Source organism: Bacillus rossius, chromosome 17 (assembly GCF_032445375.1).
Source record: "Bacillus rossius redtenbacheri isolate Brsri chromosome 17, Brsri_v3, whole genome shotgun sequence".
Classification (NCBI taxonomy): domain Eukaryota; kingdom Metazoa; phylum Arthropoda; class Insecta; order Phasmatodea; family Bacillidae; genus Bacillus; species Bacillus rossius.
In genome coordinates this window covers 7,137,903-7,157,472 of record NC_086344.1, presented here as the reverse complement: position 1 = coordinate 7,157,472, position 19,570 = coordinate 7,137,903, and the positions used below count along the sequence as shown (strand labels likewise).

General features: G+C 36.4%; 1 protein-coding gene across 1 annotated transcript in view; it reads right to left on the bottom strand.

The window, feature by feature from the left end:
• The window catches only part of LOC134540927 (cytochrome P450 4C1-like), a 126,486-nt gene extending 107,503 nt beyond the window's left edge, over nucleotides 1–18,983 (bottom strand). Inside the window, exons 1-2 of the mRNA XM_063384004.1 lie at nucleotides 18,905–18,983; nucleotides 6,944–7,133 (exon numbers count right to left, since the gene is read on the bottom strand). Coding sequence (XP_063240074.1) covers nucleotides 6,944–7,130 — 187 coding nt within the window. The 5' untranslated portion in view covers nucleotides 7,131–7,133; nucleotides 18,905–18,983. The remainder of the gene's footprint in view (nucleotides 1–6,943; nucleotides 7,134–18,904) is intronic.
• Between the last annotated feature and the right edge of the window lie 587 nt (nucleotides 18,984–19,570).

The window sequence follows — 19,570 nt, the reverse complement described above, 5'->3', positions numbered from 1 at the left end:
TCTCGATCGAGAAGTCTCTGCCTCTATCCATGAGAATTTTTTTTTGCGGTTGACGTGCTTGAATTTATGTACTTTTGACTAGTCGCACGTGAATAAGTTTAAACTCGTATGCATTGGAAGATATTTTTCTACATGAGGTAGGACAAATACATAGCTACTACATTGACTGATATAGGTACCGAACTCATGGCTATTGTCCTATGGGTGATTAGCACTTGTCGTTTGACCTATCTCCTCTAACCCTCTTTTACTATGTGATATAGATGGGTCATGGATGTTTTCAGAGATGATGTTTAAAATGACATGGGTAAAGAGTCCTGTGTAGAAATTACAAGGTGTGGTAATTATTTTAGTCGAAGTGATAATTTAGTAGAACACGTAAAAAAAAAAGTGTTTTTTTTTATAATGTGTAAACAAATTAATGATAGGACGGATTTGTATGTAGAAATTGTGGTATACCACATCTCTTGAAGAACACTGGATGGTATATATAATGAAAGACTCTTGGGCTCAAGAAACTAAACTATAGGTGGAAAGGATGATGCGGTTCCTAAGATTAAATGAAAGGAACTTTGATGATTTTTTTTCTTAATACTAAGATGATTTAATTGAGTTTGGGATGATGGGTTGAAGGATTAAATAATAAAACTGTACACATAGGCTTTTAAAGAAGATGAGAATGGAGCTAACCATGTCTAGAAAACAATAGAGACTATTGTAAAGCTCACAAGATCATAGATTGTGGTACGTCTCTGACAACAGATATGTGGAAACGATATCATAAAATGAGTGATATTGATGCAGCTCCTGGTATTATAACTGGTAGCTACGGTGATGATGTCTTTACGTCTGAGATAGTGACACGGACGCGAAGATATTAAGACTAATAATAACATTTATGTAATGAAGATGGAAGCCGTAGCACGCGAGACCAAATTGATCATCCAAATGATGGGATAATAGGCTAAATCTTCTACTTGGTTCGCGAAATGATGATAATTTTTACGTTCTCAAAGAAACATGAACTAAGAAATGTGTGGTTTATAGAATAAAACCTACTTTTTTCTGATCTGATGTATATTAATGGGAATACATATATAATTTACTATGAGTTTTATTAAATACCATTCTTACATGTGTACTTTCAAGCTCTTGACGCCTACAGTGTACATAAAGTATATAAAATATTTACGTACCTAGTTCTTCGATTAACGTGTATATTTTGTATTTTTAAATTTGATTTTGTTAAAGAACAATGACTGAAATGATGTGTGTTATAAACTATAAGTCCTTCTATAACTGGTGTGATTTATAATGCTGAGAAATTTTGAGGATGGTATGTGCAATAGGATGTTAATATGATGTGTCATTGGCTTGATACTTCGCTTGAATGAAATTTAAATGATACCTTGAGATGAAAGCTGTAAGTACGTGCATTGCATGTCCACTTCATTTGTCGAATTTTTTTCCAATTGTGTTACCTTATTTTGGTGTGCTTCTTCTTTCAATGATGTTTTGACTCGAGTATTATAGTAATTGGATCTTGATTTGACTAGCGTATTATTCCAACCGGTGCATGTATATAAGCGAGTCCTAGACAGCAGGTCGCTCAGTTTGTTACTGGCGACGACGACGGTGTAAGGATCACCTAGTTTGATTCTTCTGGTGCATAAGACGCGTAATTACCTATTCCTGTGAACTCGATGGCATCTTTACCATCTAAAACGACGAACTTGATGGATGTTGTACCATCGACTACGGGAACCCTGACGTCAGCTACGGCGGAGAAGTTGCAGATCCCGTCGGCAAAGACGACGTCATCACAAGAGGAGATTTCAACAGTCGCGATACCGTCAGCAGAAGAGACTTTAATGTCAGTGGTGCTGGCTACACGGGAAACCTCAACGAACTTCGTTTCGTCCTCGATGGAAACTTCAATGGATGGTGATTCAACAACAACTAACGAACATCAGTGCTGTTACTGTGACAAGATTTTCTCAAACAACAGCAATGCTCGACGACACGAGAGGAGAGAATGCGCTAAGAACCTTTATCGTAAAATGTTTAGCTGTAACAAATGTCGCAAGCAATTTACAAGAAATGCTAATTTTAAGCATCACTTGGAGACATGTAAAGGTCCTGCAGAGCGGCAGAAAGTAAAGGTATCGGTGCAACAACGATGCATCGATGTGCATAAGAGCATGCCTAGATATGACGCAACTGCGGCAACGTTAGTATCTGGATCGGGTCTGAAAGGCTCGTCTTCATCACCCCGGTATCCTTGCAGCTACTGTGATATGTCGTTCGCATTTTCTCATGATGCACGAAGACATGAACGGAGTAAATGCAAGAAGAATCCATCTCGTATAAAGTTTTGCTGTGATGGGTGTCATGAATGGTTTACACGTATTGATAGTTTGCGACGACATGAGAAAAATTGTAACGGTAAGGTCCATGTGTCTGCTGAAGAATTACCTGTAGAAATTTCGACTCCTCGCTTTAGATTGGAGACTCGTAAGAGAACAAGCAAGAAAACCGATGTGCAGCAACCGGTTGCTATAACGTCTGGACAAGAAAATAAACCTAAGACTGTGTTCGACGCATTACAAGTGAATGATAATGGGTTCTACTTGGCGCAGTCTGCATTTCGTGGGACATTGAAAGACTACTATTATTTAAATACGTTAGGTAAGTCGAAAGTCATTTGTAATTTTCTTGATGATATCAGAGAGAACATAATCAATTAACTTACTGATGACGTTGCAACAAACGGTCCATTAAAATACAACTTGTGGTTGGACTGTATATATGGAAAGCCGTATCCATTCGAAGACGAAGTGAAGAAGTGTGCATTCAAGACATCTGCTGCAGTAATTTACAGTTCTGACGATGTGAAGCATACTGTTAAAAATGGTATCCAGAAACTCTGTCAAGAAGAGGAGGACTATGTCTGTAAAGGTTCTGGTTGGACTCTTTCTATTATAAGCCGATTGGAGCTAAGGATTAGTCATTTCACGCCTATGCGGACCTAAATGATTATAAGATTGCTGGCTTTTGGAAGTGTTCGTGTAGTAAAGTAGAAATTATGTAATAAATTTTATTTTGTGAAAGAACTTGTGTTGTTTTCGTTCTCGAACCTGCCACTATTATATTATGTTTATTTTTTTCATCTTCATTCCGAATCGTGCCAAGGGCCTAAGTCGACCTAGTTAATCATTTTATTGTTTGCAAATTTATTTAATGAATTTGTAACTTTTTCCCGAATCTCTAGCATTACAATTACGAATTTCCAATATGGTGGTCTTGATGTCTGATATGATGATGGTAGTAGAGGATTTAAAGTCTCTTTAAGAATGTTGAACATGGCTTATTGAAATTATTATTTTTTACATAAAATTAAACATTATTGCATCGATCGGGTATCGAACCGAGGACAGGAATCGATCGAATCAATATGTAAATTAATGAGTGATTTATTTACTGAATTTTGGAACTTTTCCTGAATTCCTAGCTAAATAATTACATGATTCCAAGATGGCGGCCAATTGACAAGATGTTGGGTGTCACAGTAATAATAAATGATTACTGCACTCTAGCAGGTAACAATTAAACTAACATGGCGTCAGCGCACTCTAGCCAACGATAACAAGATGGTGGTCTCCAGCAGACGAAGACAAGATGGCGGGCGTAACAAAACATGCTACAATTATATAATCCAAGATAGCGACAATAACGATACGTGCAACAGTGGTTTATAAGTAGTATTTTGTTTAATTTCTATTATTTAATTAGATTAGTTAATTTTTTTAATGAATTTTGAACTTTTTCCCGCATCTCTAGCATTAAAATTACAGATTTTCAAGATGGGGGACATGACGTCATACTAGGTGAAGATATATATACTTTGAAATAAGTGGTGGGGGTCAGTCTGCCTGCGTCCTCTGTGAGGGAAGGATCGGTCGCCATTTTTATTTTTTTGCCCTGACCGGGGTCGAACCGAGGACTCCGAACTCCGTGTCGTAAATGTATATTTTTTATAAATATTTTATTAAATTCTTATTATTTAAGTTTTTTATGAATTTTAAAAAAAATTTCATTAAAATCGGATACTAAATAAAAAAGTTAAAGATGGCGGCCGTAACGAAAATTGCAACGGTGACGTCATCATCCAATATGACGTCAGAGGCTTATCTGCGGCTGTAGACATGGGTGCTTAAGCCGCTATATGGACATTTCTAGCCACCGGGATTTTTAAGGACTAAAAACGGGAAATTTTCCCTCCAAACGGGAATTTTTCCCTCGAAAAGAGATTTTTTTTTTTTTTTTTAATTTTTTCAGATTTTTTGGTGGAATTTTTTTCCACAAAAATGGAATTTTTGAGGAATTTTGGGCAAATTTTGCCCAATTTTGGAGAATTTTGTCACATTTTGACACATTTTGAAGGTCAATTTCAAGGTCAAGGTCAAAGGTCAAGGTCACAACCATCCAATATGGCCGCCGTGACGTCACAATCCAATATGGCGGTCAACACCACAGACACCACAACCTGGACCCTGATCTCGGAGCCCCTTTTCTATACTAATAATATCGTTCAGTGATATTGTTAAATATGCGTGAATTTGATATGTACACAGTGTGTTACACGAAAGGGACTAAAGAATAAATATTTAAAAATGCATTTCATAAATATCACCTCCTTATATCCGGTAGATAAAATGTTACAACGCTCTATAAATAAATTGCAGGGGTGTTACTCCACATGCCAACTAAAATATTCCTAATTTTAATTTATATTTATACACCATTAAACTATTTATTGTACACTTATACAAAATGTTAAATATGCAATTTATAAATAACGTACATATTTTATTGTTGCGACGCGTTTACTGTTAATTAAACCTTGACAAAACAACATTCATGTTTCTCAAGTTGGCGAATTTGTAAAGTCATTATGAAGAAATAAAATACTTAGATGTAATAGCACTGAGTGTCCACTCTGTAGTATTAATTTATTTAATATGTGGTTTCCCGAAGTCTTGCTTTCTTCCGATCACACAATTCACCATGGAGGTGGAAGTACATGGCAAACTGCCTTCTTGGGATGTCTCGGTCAAAAATGAAAAAGAGAACTACATCAGCCACACTGTTTACAGGAAGCCTATCCACACAAATAGGTTCACGCCACCTACCATCGCAGAAGAAAACAGTTATTTCCACTTTGGCCAACAGGGCTACAGCCATTTGCGAAGGAGATAAACGTAGGGAATATATGAGACACCTAACCACTGCTCTTGAAGCAAATGGTTACTCAAAATCCGAGAAAATGAAAACCAAGAAGCCACCCCAAGAACAAACGAACGAGCGTCTTCCAAACAAAACCTTCATCATTTACATCATAGAATTTCAGATCATGTGGCCAGAATTTTCGGAAATCAAGAAGTACAAACACTTATCAAACCTATAAACATGGTTGTGTCCCTGACTTTAATGAAAGATAAAACTCCAGCTGAATGTTAGTCAGTTTGTACAAGTTTTCCATGTTCATGTGGCGGAGTGTACAAACTGTCATGTAGGTGAAAAAAGATATCAGCGACTATAAATGGTAAACCTACGATCAGTTATAGCAGAAAGTCCCATGGAAACTAGTCACAACATTAAATTAATTAAGATAGACAACTTCCCACAAAAAAGCACATGTGCATTCGAGAATCAGTAGAAATAATCAAACACACAACAAACATAATTAGAAAGGATTGATGCAATTTAAGCAGATTGTGGGTACAACTCTTTAAAAATCTTCAAATCCTAGCTTTGCATTCAACACAAGACAGATCACCTCTGATTGGCCAAACAGACCAGCCATCCAGAAGAGGCCGTGAATGACCAGCATCCCCAGCCAATAATAGAAGACCATCTCCGATTGGTCAAACAAACCAGTTAACCATAACAAAAGAAGGCTCTGATGGGTCCACAGTTACAGCTAATTAAAGGAACACTCCAATCGCAGACAAGAGTATTTAAAAGCAGTAGAATTTCCAAGAACCTCAGTAGGTAACTATTACTATGATGTTAGCGACTACAACATCGACCAAAATGACGATGAAATCTTTTCCTCCTACGCAGCTACAACCAAGATACCAAGCAACTCCTGAATTATCTCTCCTCACAACAATTTGTAACTAAGTTTAATTAGTGGAGTTTATGTTGACACTGACAACTCATTAGAGAAGTAGCCATAAACTAATAGTCTGTATGGGATGTACATTGTGAATACTGAATTTCGGAGTTAATTGGATTTTTCGTAAGTGACAGTTTCTAATGACCTCACTGTCGACAACACTCAAGAGCGCTTCTAGTCCCATCTTGAGTTAGAAACTACGATTCTTCATATTATGGTTTAGTTTTTGTATTACATTGATGTTTAAATTTGTAAAAAGTACAAAAACACTTCAATTAGTGCATGATTTTATGTTAATAAGGCCCAATTTAACTTAAAAATAAAACCATAGCCAATTAGTAAATAAATTTCTGAACAAAACTATGTCAAAAGGGGATATATTCACATCATAGAATTGTAATCTAATTTACAAAAGCCTATAAGTTAAGCTAGAGCATGAATAGAGGTACACCCAGAATCCACTTTGATCTTGAACCCTATGGTACAATCTTGATACACACATAGTCAATCAAAGTGTAAAATACCATATGTTTTGAAACTTCATATGACTATTAGCGCTTAAAACAATCAGCTATATAAAATCATAGAATATTTAAGACCCTTTATCATAGTTTTAATTGTATAACCAGATGACAATTTTTTTTTCCAACATGTGTAAATCACAAATAGATGAACTTATAGCAATTCTAAAATAAAAACAAAGATATTTATGACATATAACTTTTTAACCTTTATATGCTGATAGTAAAAGGAAATACTGACGGTGCTTGGGCAAGCCCATGAATTCGAGGCAGCATCCGAATATAGGGTAGGCGGGCGGTCCTGGTAGCTTGTTCACCATTCGCACAAACTTCGCCCTTCGCAGGTAGCAGGCCAGCAGGTGAGCGCCAACGAACACCGCACTCGTAGCCGCCAGCAGCACCAGAAGCACCTCCCAAACCTCAACCATCTCCTGTAACATCGCACCCATTTCCTGTAACACTTTGCCCATTTCCTTCGCAAGGTACCGCTTATCTTCTGCAACACATCTCCCATCTCCTGTTACACCACGCTCTTCTCCTGCAACAAACTATCCCATCTCCTGAACTACACATCAACATCTAGTAACACCGCCCATCTCCTGTAACAATCTGCCCATCTCCTGCAACAAACAGCCCAACTACTGTATTACCTTTCCCAACTCCCGTAACATCTCACACATTTCTATAACATCTCGCCCATCTGATGTAACAACCCACCAATCTCCTGCAACATCCCACCCATATTCTGTAATATCCCATCCAAATTTTGTAACACCTGCCCATCTCCTGCAACATGCCGCTTATCTCATAAAACCCATCTTATCTTCTGTAACACCACGCCCATATCCTAAAAACCACGACCATCCCCTGCATATCCCGCCCAATCTGATTCACCTCGCCAATTTCTTGTAACATTGCAATATCCCGATAATTTCCTGTACAAATACACCTATCTCATGTTATTTTCCACTCATATTCTGTAACACTTCGCCCATCTTTTGTAACACACCACCTATCTCCCATAAAACAATCCCATCTCTATTACACAACGCCCATCTTCTGTTACATCTTGTCCAAATTCTTTACACCCTGACATATCTTGTAACATCCCACCCATAATTTGTAACACCCTGCCCATCTTCTTTAACTTACCGCCCTTCTTCTGTAACACCTCGCTTATCTCCTGTAACAGCCTGCCTATTTCCTGAAATATCCTGCTCATCTCCTGCAACACACATCCCATCTCCTCCTACGTAGATATAATTAGACAAATACAGAAAATATTCCCGTATGGTAGAGAGATTTACAAACAGAAAAAAATGTGTATTTTAGGAATCATAATCAGGTCTCATGAACAATATTCTTTTATTATATATAAAAAAATAACATGGTAACTGAACACAAATATAGACAAAAGATTTTAATGTCTTTAACCAATATAGAGAGGGATAAAGTAAAATAATAAAGAAATAATATTACGTATGTGGAATGCGACTCTAGTGCGTCTCGGGTCAACTAACGAACCCGATACACACAAAGTACTGTGTGTTCTGTGTGTTCATTCCGTTTCCTGTGAGTACTGTGTGTTCTTTCCGTTTCCTGTGTGTAATGTGTATTCATTGTGTGTTGGAGCTATGGAGCTTTGGTGCTGTTGGAGCATTTGGAGCTTTTGTAGTTTTGGAGCTTTGGAGCTGATGGAGCTTTGGAGCTTTGGAGCTCTTGGAGCCTAGCGTATATTGGTGAGATCGAATTCATGACACGAGAACGCATAACACCGCATCGAATTTTTTCGATCACATGTGCTTCTATTTTAAATATTGTTTTGACTCGTGTATTATAGAAAATTGTTTTTTATTTGACTAGCATGTTATTCTGTTAGTTTCATGTATATAAGCGAGTCCACTGACGGCGTGGCTTTCAGTTTCTTACTTTCGTCGATGGTGTAAGGATCACCTGGTTTATTTAATCTGGTGCATAAGTCGCGTAATTACTTGTTCTTGTGAACTCGATGGCATCTTTACCGTCTTTAACGGCGAACTCGATGGAGGTTGTACCATCGACTACGGGAACCCTGACTTCAGCGACGTCGATGATGGAGCAGATCCCATTGGCAACGACGATGTCAACACTCGAGGAGTCTTCAACAGTCGTGTTACCACCAGCAGAAGATACTTTAATGCCGGTAGTGCTGGCTGCACAGAAAACCTTAATGAACGTTGTTTCGCCCTCGATGGAGACTTAAATGTCTGCCGAATCGGCAACAACTAACTAACATCGGTGTCGTTACTGTGACGAGATTTTCTCAAACAGCAGCAATGCTCGACGAAACGAGAAGAGAGAATGTGGAAAGAACCCTTCTCGTAAAATGTTTGGCTGTAAAAAGAGTCGTAAGCAATTTACAATAAATGCTAATTTAAAGCAACACTTGGAGACATCCAAAAGCCCTGCTGCGCAGCAGAAAGGAAATATTTCGGTGCAACAGCAAATGATTGATGTGCATAAAAGTATGACTGTAAATGGTACAACTGCAGTTACATCGACATCTGTTTCGAGTTCGTCTTCATTAACTAGACATTCTTGTGGCTACTGCGATATGACGTTTGCATTTGCACATGATGTACGGAGACATGAGAGTAGTAAATGTACGAAGAATTCTTCTCGCATGAAGTTTCGCTGTGATGGGTGTCATGAAGGTTTTATTTGAAATTTATAATTTTCATCGATATGCAAAAAAAACTGTACAGGTGAAAACCGTGTGCCTACCGTGGTACTACCTGCAGAAATTTCGACTCCACGGTTTAGATTGGAGACTTGTAAGCATACAAGCAAAAAACGGATGTCCAGCAACCGATTGCTATGACGTCTGGACATGAAACTAAACCCAAGACCATGTTCAGTTCATTTCAAGTGAATTATAATGGCTTCTACTTGGCGCAGTCTGCATTTCGTGGAACATAAAAGACTACTATTATCTAAATACGTTCGGTGAGTCGAAAGACATTTGTAATTTTCTTGACGATATCAGGCAGAACATAATCAATCTGTTTACTGATGACGTAACAACAAACGGTCCTTTAGAATACAACTTGTGGCTGGACTGCGTATATGGCGAACCATAACTGTTCGATGACAAAGTGAAGAAGTGTGCATTCAAGACATCGACTGCAGTAATTTACAGTTCTGATGATGTGAAGCAAACTGTTAAACATGGTGTCCAGAAACTCTGTCAAGAAAAGGAGAACTATATCAGTAAAGGTTCTGGCTGGTCTCTATCTAGCATAAACCGATTAAAGCTTAGAATTAGTTACATAACACCAATGCAAACTAAATGTTAATAAGATTGATAGCTTTCGCAAGTGTTCCTGTCGTAGAATAGAAATTATGAAATGAAATTTATGTTTGTAAAAGAACTGGTGGTGTTTGATTTTTTAACATGTCACTTTTGTGGTATTTTTAAATAAATTATTGTTTTCTTTGCCCAGAGATCGAACCAAGAAATAGAATCGATCCTATTAATCAATAAATTAATGAGTGATTTTTTCGATGAATTTTGTGATTTTTCCTGGATTTAGAGATTAATAAATACAAATTTCCAAGATGGCAGACATAACGACTTATAGGATGATAATTGGCTATGAAACTTTGCTTCTTTTAAGACTTTTAACATGATTTATTGAAATTATTATTTTTACATGAAATTAATATTTTTTACATCGTCCAGGGATCGACCAAAGGACGGGAATCGATCGAATCAATCTGTAAATTGATTGCGATTTTTTTTTTTTGTGAATTTGGAATTTTTCTCGATTTTTTAGCTAAATTATTACACAATTCCAAGATGGCACCCAAATGACAAGATGGCGGGTGTCTCAGTCTCAGTAATAATAAATTATTACTGCACTTTAGCGGATAAAATTTTAACTAATACGAAGGGAGTGCACTCTAGTAGACGTAAACAAGATGTCGATCTCCAGCAGACGAAATAATATGGCGGATATGATGTCATACTAGCTAATGATATACTTTGGTATTGGTGGTAGGAGGTTAGTCTGCAGGTGGCTTCCATGGAAAGTGGATCAATCGACATTTTTTTATTTTTGTTCTTACCAGGTTTGAACCGAGGACTTTAAGGCCTGAGTAAATTTGGAAAATAGTATTTTATTATATTTTAATTAATAATGAGTTCATATTTTTTGACATTTTTTCCAAAATTTCTATCATAAAAATTATGGTTTTCCAAGATGGTGACCATAACGAAACGTGCAACGGCTGTAACGATATATGCAACAGTGGATTTTTAGTATAAGTACATTAAATTTTAATTAATTATGTTTTTATAAATTTTAAAAAATTGGTTTCATTAAAGTAAGATAATAAATAAAGATTTTCAATATAGTGGATGTAACGGAATTGCTGTGGTGATGTCATAATCCATGATGACGTTAGAGGCTTATCGCAGGCTGTATATATGGATGCTTAAGCCTCTTTTAGGATTTTGTGTTCTTTCTAAGGCAAAAAAGCTTTAGAGGTTTTCGAAATCTTAATTTTTAAATTAAAAAATTTTGAGAATTTTTGGCTGAATCTTTTTCCCAAAAACTTGAAATTTTGGCTGAATTTTGGCCAATTTTGGCAATTTTTGGCAAATTTTGAACGTCAAAGGTCAAGGTCGTCACAGGTCCATTTCATCCTAGAAAGAAGCCATGGCGTCACAAATCCAAGATGGTGGACCAGCACAGGCAGCTCGCGACAGCGCCAGTGCCAGAAACCCCTTTTCTATACTACTTCAAAGCATGTTTGATCTTTGAACCAAGCAAGTTATGCCCTATAAATAGGGACCCCAGAAAATGGTGAACCGCGAAATACACGAAATACCTCGAAATTGGGCACTATTTCACCGTTTTCACGAAATCTGCTATTTTTCACAAAACACGAAACTTTGCGCGAAATCCACGTAATTTCCTTTACCAAGAATGTTTACATTGGTCGGATACTGTAAATGATCTTACTATCGATTGTATTGATATCGCGTAACGAAATAAATTTTAGTTCCAACATGGCGGCAAACGTGTATATTTACGTTGCCGTCATGTAGCAGCGTTACGAACACAATTTTCGTGAAGTTGGTATTAGTTCTCAAAAATTCTAGCGCACAGAAGCGAACACAATATTTACGCTTACATAATAGTTTCATTCTGGCCGAACACAATATTTTTTCGTGTGCGTGCCACTACGGCATAAATGTTTTTACGGTGCAGCTTGCAGTAGTGTTTTTTTATGATGTCTTGGTTACTCGGTATTAATTTCCAAGCATCTAGTTAGTAGTGCTTATTTTTGTGTTAAGATGCCGAAAATAGTTACGGTTTTCGATCGAGAACGAGAGATGAAGCAGAAAGGATTTTATATATTTGATGTTAAGGATAAGATAATAATGTGTACCTAAGGTTTGCAACGTTCGTGTGGACTGGATGCGTCGAGACACATGCCTAAAACACGTTTCTAATGCAACTCATAAAAAAAAATTATGTGCGGCATCAACGTCGACTACCGGTACTGCAAAACAGACGTCTATAGGAGCTGCTTTGCAAACTTCTAAAAACATAGTTGTAAACAAACAACAATTTATAATTAACTTTGTTGAAATGATGGTGGGAGCAAACATACCTTTGGAAAAAGCAGATGACCCAAACATGAGGACCTGGTTAAATAAATATGTTCAAGGTACTGTGGTTCAGTATTTTTATTGCATTTATAATTTTTTTTATTATTTTGTGTGCGCGCAGTAGTTAAGCACCATTTGGCCAATGAAATAATTCTACAGTTCATCATGCCCGCATAAAACGTTAGTTAGTATGAGTAATGTGAATGTAGGCCTCCTATAGCTTTGTTACAAAAATCTGTTTTTGGGATTAGAGAATGTAACTTAGTAACCAGAAAAATGTTATAAATGGGAACTTACAATCAGGGTTTCATTGTATAAACATATACTTAATATACTTTTTGTAAAATTCCAGGTTCTGGAGATCTTCCTGTGGCAAATACACTGCGTGAAAATTATTTGCCAAAACTAGGCGAAATGAAACAAGAATACATAAAGAAGTGTGTTGAAAATCAGAAGGTCATTCTCATGTGCGACGAAACCACTGACAGGACTGGTAAATGCATGTTTGTAGTGTTGATAAGTGCTGTTGTTCAGTTCAGAGCAGACAATATTTGCGGGAGAAGTTAAAGAGCTTCAGGCTGCTACAGGTTAAGAGTGCACACGAGCTATTTTGTCGACTCTTAGTCAATGTGGCATACAGTATGATGATGTTGTGGGAATTGTAAGTGACCTAGGTATATGACCTCTTGCGTTTCCACAGTGAAAGAAATACTTTCCCCTGGTGTGGTTCACATTCAGTGCTGGGCCCATAAATTAAACCTGGTTGCAAGTTTATGGAGCTCTGAACTGGTAGAACTGAACCAGTGCATTGCCAACACCAAACATGGATTCTTGAATGCGAGAAAACGAAAATAGCGGTACATTTCCTTCTTGAAAGAGAAATAACCACAAGAAGAAAAGAAACCCCTACTGTTCCCTAGTCCAGTTATGACGAGATGGAACTTTTGGTTAATTTCTGCCAAGTACGTTGCCGACTATTTGGATGACTTGGAGTTTTTTGGTAAGGAGGAGGAAGGAAGTAGTGCTGTGACACACTTCAAAGACCTGTCCAAAGAGAGCATTGGTGTAATCAGATGTTCAGCTGTATTTTTGGTTGAACATTTCTCTGCCACAACCAAGGCCATAACTGAATTTGAAGGGTCAGGGCATGCACTTGTGCACAAACTCCATGGTAGACTCACCAATCTTCAAAATCAATATCTACTTGCAAGCAGAGGGTGCCTAGGAGAAGAAACAAGCTGCCTTATTGCCAAGCTGCCCACTGCTGTTAAAAGGCAAAGTGTTCGTGAGATCTTGGTTGCCCTAGGATTGAAGTGCCACAGTAAACTTTCTTCTCTAATGAGCCAGAATCCTGCTAGAGAAATAATTTTTTGTTTATGTAAATTATTTAACCCAAGACATATTGCAACCAACACAGTTAATGTTGATTTATGTGTCAGTGCCAAGAAGATTCCCATTCTTGCTGAAGTCTCGGACCAAGAGTTTCTGGAAGGCTACCTAGCCTTTCAAGGCCAAGTAGTTGACCTTCAGAAAGAAATGAAGGATGTTGATGTCACCACCGTATTGCTGGGATTGCAAGATCAGCACAACAAGTTTGTTCAAAAGTCTCTGTCTGTTCTTGCAATACCACCCTCCAATGCTGATAGCGAAAGGGCTTTTTCGGCCTACGGACACATTTTGTCAGACCTTCGGACAAATTTGAAACCAAACACGTTGAAAATACTTTTAACTCAATTTTTTGGGAGGAAACATAACTAGGAGAATTTTATTTCAGTGTAGCAGTACTTGTAGTGCAATATGTAAAAAGGTTTTATAATGCACACATTAATTATTTTTAAATCAAGTGTTGATATTGTACATAAGAAATCGTAATTTTTGTTTATCTGTATTTTCTCTTGTTTATGGTACCTATATTGACTCTTAAAATAATATCAATGTTAATATTTTGTTGTGATAAAGTGCTTGACTGTTCCAAGTTTTTCAGCTCAAAATATGTTACATATTTAATGGATTGTACAGTCTCTCCACTTCATTTTCTTCTTAAATTAATGAATTGTAATACTATTGTTCCTGTAATTAATAATTATAATTACTTTTCTTCTTTTTATTCAGACCATACATTATTTTAATTTCCAAACATAGTAATATTACAACACAATTTAAAAAAAAAAAAACCAACATTTGGTTAGAAACAGATGGAATATAACAGGCTAGGGGAACACAGGGTTGCTGTAAAGGAGACAAGACCAAGAAGAAAACTAGAAACACTAAAAACTTTTTAGTGTTTGTCAACTGAGTGCATTTTATGTTTAATATTAAAATTTAAAAAAAAATTGAAGCAAAATAATACTAGTTTGCCAATTTCAATTTTAATTTGATGTATCTCATCAAATTTTTACACCGATTTTTAGCACCGCTTGCTTATTTTTACACCGATTTTTTGCACCGCTTTTGTCATTTTTTTACACCGAAATGAGCCAGTTTTATTTACCATTTTCTGGGGTCCCTACCTATAAATTAGGCGAACAAATACATGATGCCAAGTTGATACTACTGGGTTGGTTATCCACAAACGACGAAATAGATGCATATCAAAGAGCCACAGTAAAGTTTACAGCCTTCAAATGCGAGAGTACGGAGTCGACGATTGCGTTATGGGACGCTGATTTTAAGTGTCAAAAGCAACACATACGCTATTGCAGTTTTGCACTGTTTGTCATGGAAAAAATTCGAAAATCAAAAGATAAAAAAAAATCAGCCTGTTTGTGTCTGATAACCGGAAGAGATGTCAGTTCCCGAAACGTCGAAACTTTTGTCACTGGAAACCTTCTGTGTTGTCAGTGCTATAGTCGATGTGTTGTCCACAGTACTTGTTTATCTTCATCGCTGTGTTCATATGTTTGCTGCGTTGCCTGCAGTTAATCTGTCTTGTTAGCACACTGCGTTCGACAGCGTTGTTATAATATTTTTCACGAATACGTTTCTGTAACGGAATTCTTGTGCTGGCTTATATTTAGAGGTTGAATATTTTGTCCGTGCTGTTGTCGTTGTTATCCATAATTCTTGATTAGTTTCAACGTTGGTTCTGTTTGACTTACATAAAGTAATTCAGTCTTGTATTCTGTGAAATTTCATCACCATATTTTTATGTATCTTTTTGAATTTTCTAAATAATTCCATGACAAACTGTGCAAAACTGCATTAAATTAAATTCCCCATTCCATGAATCATTTAAAGAACAAAACAGATTAACGTTTTTACGAAGAGAGCCAAAACACAGATAAAAAAAACCTGTCGATTCGACTGTAATGGTCAAGAAGAAGTTAAACAAAGTGAAGTACAAGACTACACAATTACTCTACATTGCCACAGGAAATCAAAAGTTAAACAGTTTACCTACATCCATGATCGGTCCCGCATCACAATCTTCCCCAACTGTACTACTAATTCAAAGACTAACAGATGATAAGGAAAAGGCGCGTTGTTTGCGAGCTTAAAACCTCGTAATAAAGTATACGTATGCAAATACAATTAAGTTACCTGTAGAAATAATGAATTAGCAAGGGTGGAAAAAAGTAGAGGTGTAGGGTAAAAGGAGGAGACCGTTACACCAAGCCGAGAATGTTTGATGATAGCCGATGGATATAACTATGCGGCAACGAACGAAGGGTCGTTGCAAAGTCTTCGGACCTCACTGCCTTGCTTCTAGCTCGCACGTATTTAGAAAAATAAACGAGAAAATATTGTTCAATAAAGGACGAGAACTCCACCTGCCGCATAAAATAAACAACGGTAGTTTTTATAGTTAAAAAAAACGGCTGGCCTTTTTAGTGCGTGACCTTCAAAATAATGATAGACTTTCCGGAACGACTCGGGACTCACGCATGTCGTCAAACCGGCAGTGGAACAAGCTTGCGGGGCGTCATGGCCGCCGAGAGCTAGTCCCTGACATCAATGTGGAAATATCGCGAATTGCCTCGAATAAGCCAGTTTGACTAGAATTGGGCGAGAGCTGCTCCGCTGGCATACTGAAAGTTAAATGTCTTTGATAAAATCACCCGTGTTTTTCTTTGGGGTTTGGAGCGAATCAGGCCATGTATACAAGCCAGGCGAGTATCATATAAGCTACAGCGTGACACACCAAGCCACCAGTTGCCATTTGTCATCAGACTGCGGGAGGCTAATGGATGCCACTTGTATAGTGTCTCGTCACGCTACGAGCACGTACTATACTCCACCATATCATTTAAATAAGTTTTTTTTTCGTTTCCTAGCATGAGTAAAAATAACCAAATGTGAAGAAACTACACACAAGTAAAAAAAAAATTACACAGAACTAGAAATACTATACTTTCTTGGGACCTGCTAGGGCCTCTGTTGATTACAAAGTTTGTGTCAGCATTTTTTTGTATTACAGGTATTTGTTGTTTCGAGGTGTAAGGTCTTTTTTTTTGACGTGACAACGTCTAACAAATCGATGAACGCCGGCTGCACGCACGAAAAAGTGTCCCGTTACGCACATTGTCCCGTTTCGCTCATTTTATATTGCTCTTTGCTAACCTGAACCTCCTAGCATTGCGACCGAGTCCGTGGCGTAGTTCTGTTTTCATGCATTTCAATGTAACATTTTCATTGCTCTTTGCTAACCCGTACCTCCTAGCATTGCTGCAGAGTCCGTGGCGCAAATATATTATTTTTGACTGCATTTTGGTGTTGGGTAAGCCATTTTCCTTCACATCATCCTTGAAATACTCCCATTCGTTTCCTACTTTTCCTATCATCGTCCTATCCTTAACAGAATAACACAGAATGGAAGAAGATAAATAGCAAACATGTATAAAAGTTATAGTTAAAATAATCTCTTCGTTAAAGTAATAAACATATTTGAATTAATGAGTGCAAATAAAAGTAAATTTATCAATTAAATTGTATATTTCATTTCACTCCTTCTTTGTATCCATACAAAATAGTGATAATTCAATAAAAATGATTCAATTTTATTCATAAAACTATGCAATCATTTCATCAATGTTTTGTTATGACGTTGTCACGTTAAAATATCGTCCGTAAACCGACTTTACAGACAACCATTTTTTTTTTACTTTTGTTTATTGCTTTTTTCAGCGGAAAAATAAGTGCTTCTAACCATCGTCATTTATATTTAAAATTAAAAAATATATATATATATTTCACATTTTATTTTAACCTAGCTGTTGCATCGGTTTCGTACGTGCAGATTAAGACTATCCAAGAAGTATTTTTTTAATATCACATTAAAAAACGATATCTCAATACATTTCTTGTGACAAGCCCAATTATATTCCATCAAATGACTCGCATAAACTGCTGTTTTTGAACAATTTTGATACAGAAGCGTAATTCACAGTGTAGATGGGGGAAAACAGTGGACGTTACCGCGGAGATTTATTGTAATTTATGAACTTGTAATCTCCTACACAGTACATTTCGTAGCTTTCTTCCGGTTTTATATGATACATAACTATATATATTTTAAACTTTTTTTTCAAATAATAAAAAATAGTCTATGTATATAAAATAATTTAAATTAATAACAGTGAATAATGTTTGAAATTGTTCTTTTAAGTAGGATATAATTGGTCCTCCGAGCTGACGGTTCAGGGTGTGTAATGGGATTGTCCAACCGCAATCTTGAATTGTGAGGTCACGGTGGCCATCTTGTGTAACATTGACCTTTGATCTTGACCTTCAAAATTTGCCAAAACAGACTCAACATTTTCTCAAAATTTGCCAAAATTCGTCAACATTTCTAGTTTTTAAAAACAAATTCCACCAAAAAAATTTTTCAAAAATATCAAAAATTGAAACTTTCTCTATTTCGAGGGTAAAATTCCCGTTTTGCGGGAAAATTTCCCGTGTAAGTCCTCAAAAATGCCAACGGCTTAAAAAGTCCGCAATGAGGCTTAAGAGACCGAGAGCATTACCTTGTCAATTAGGATTCCATGTCAGCCATATTAAATTATGTCATAATTGTTACCATTATCGTTCGACATTCATCTTGAAAATCAGATTTTTTTATGATAGAAAAAATCAGGAATTTTTTTTAATTTATAAATAAATTTAATTAATGAAATTTTCATAACGATTTCTGCCATCTTGAATTAAGACATTGCCGTTGCACATATCGTTATGGTCACCAACCTGGATTCTGTAACCAATTTGGATTCATTATATCCTCCAGCTCGGATGTGTATGACATCATCGTTGCACATTTAGTTACGACCACCATTTTTTGTTTGTAGAATGTTGCAATTATCGTTACGGTGGTCATCATAAAAATACGTAATTGTTATGAGACAAATCGGAAGAAAAATTTAAATTCATAGAATTTTTATTAAAAATAAAAAAAATTATATACAAGCTTTCCCCAATCTTGGATTATGACGTCACGGCCAACTTATTGTTACTTTGTAATTATTGTCTGGTTTTAATGGAAGAAAATTTAAAATTAATACAGAAATAATTAATTATAATTTTATAATTTTTTTTAAAAAACGTACTTACGTCGTGAAGCTTTGAGTCCTTGGTATAAACCTGGTGAGGGCACAATTGAAAAAAAATTACGAAAGAACCTTCCTCCACGGAAGCCGCCAGCATACTGACCTGCCACCACTAGTGCCAAGGTACATATACCTCCAGCGAGTGTGTAAATACTTTCTCCATCTGGTTTTCGTCTGCTGGAGGCCACCAACTTATTTTCGTATGCCATTTTAGTTTAATTTGTACCTGCAAGAGTGAAGTAATTATTTATTTTTGCTGTGGCGCCCACAATCTTGAAATTTAATAGCCATCTTCTTAATTCATAATTATTTAGTTATAAATTTGGGGAAAGTATTCCAAAATTCATTAACATAATCTGCAATTAATATACTTTTTGATTCGATCAATTCCTATCCTTTGTTCGATACTTGATCGAAAAAAAAAAAAATTTGGGTTAAAAATACTCTTATTTAATAAAATATGATGGAAAGTCCTATAAGCAGCTTAGTTTCCTAACCAACCAGCCAGTAGCTAGACGATGAGGACATATTGACCATTATCTTGAAAACTCGTAATAATTAAACTGGAAATTCGGGAAAAATTCTAAAATTCATCGAAAATACTATAATTATTATAATGATTGATTCGATAAATATCCGTCCTTATTCGAAATTTGTTCAATGCAAAAAA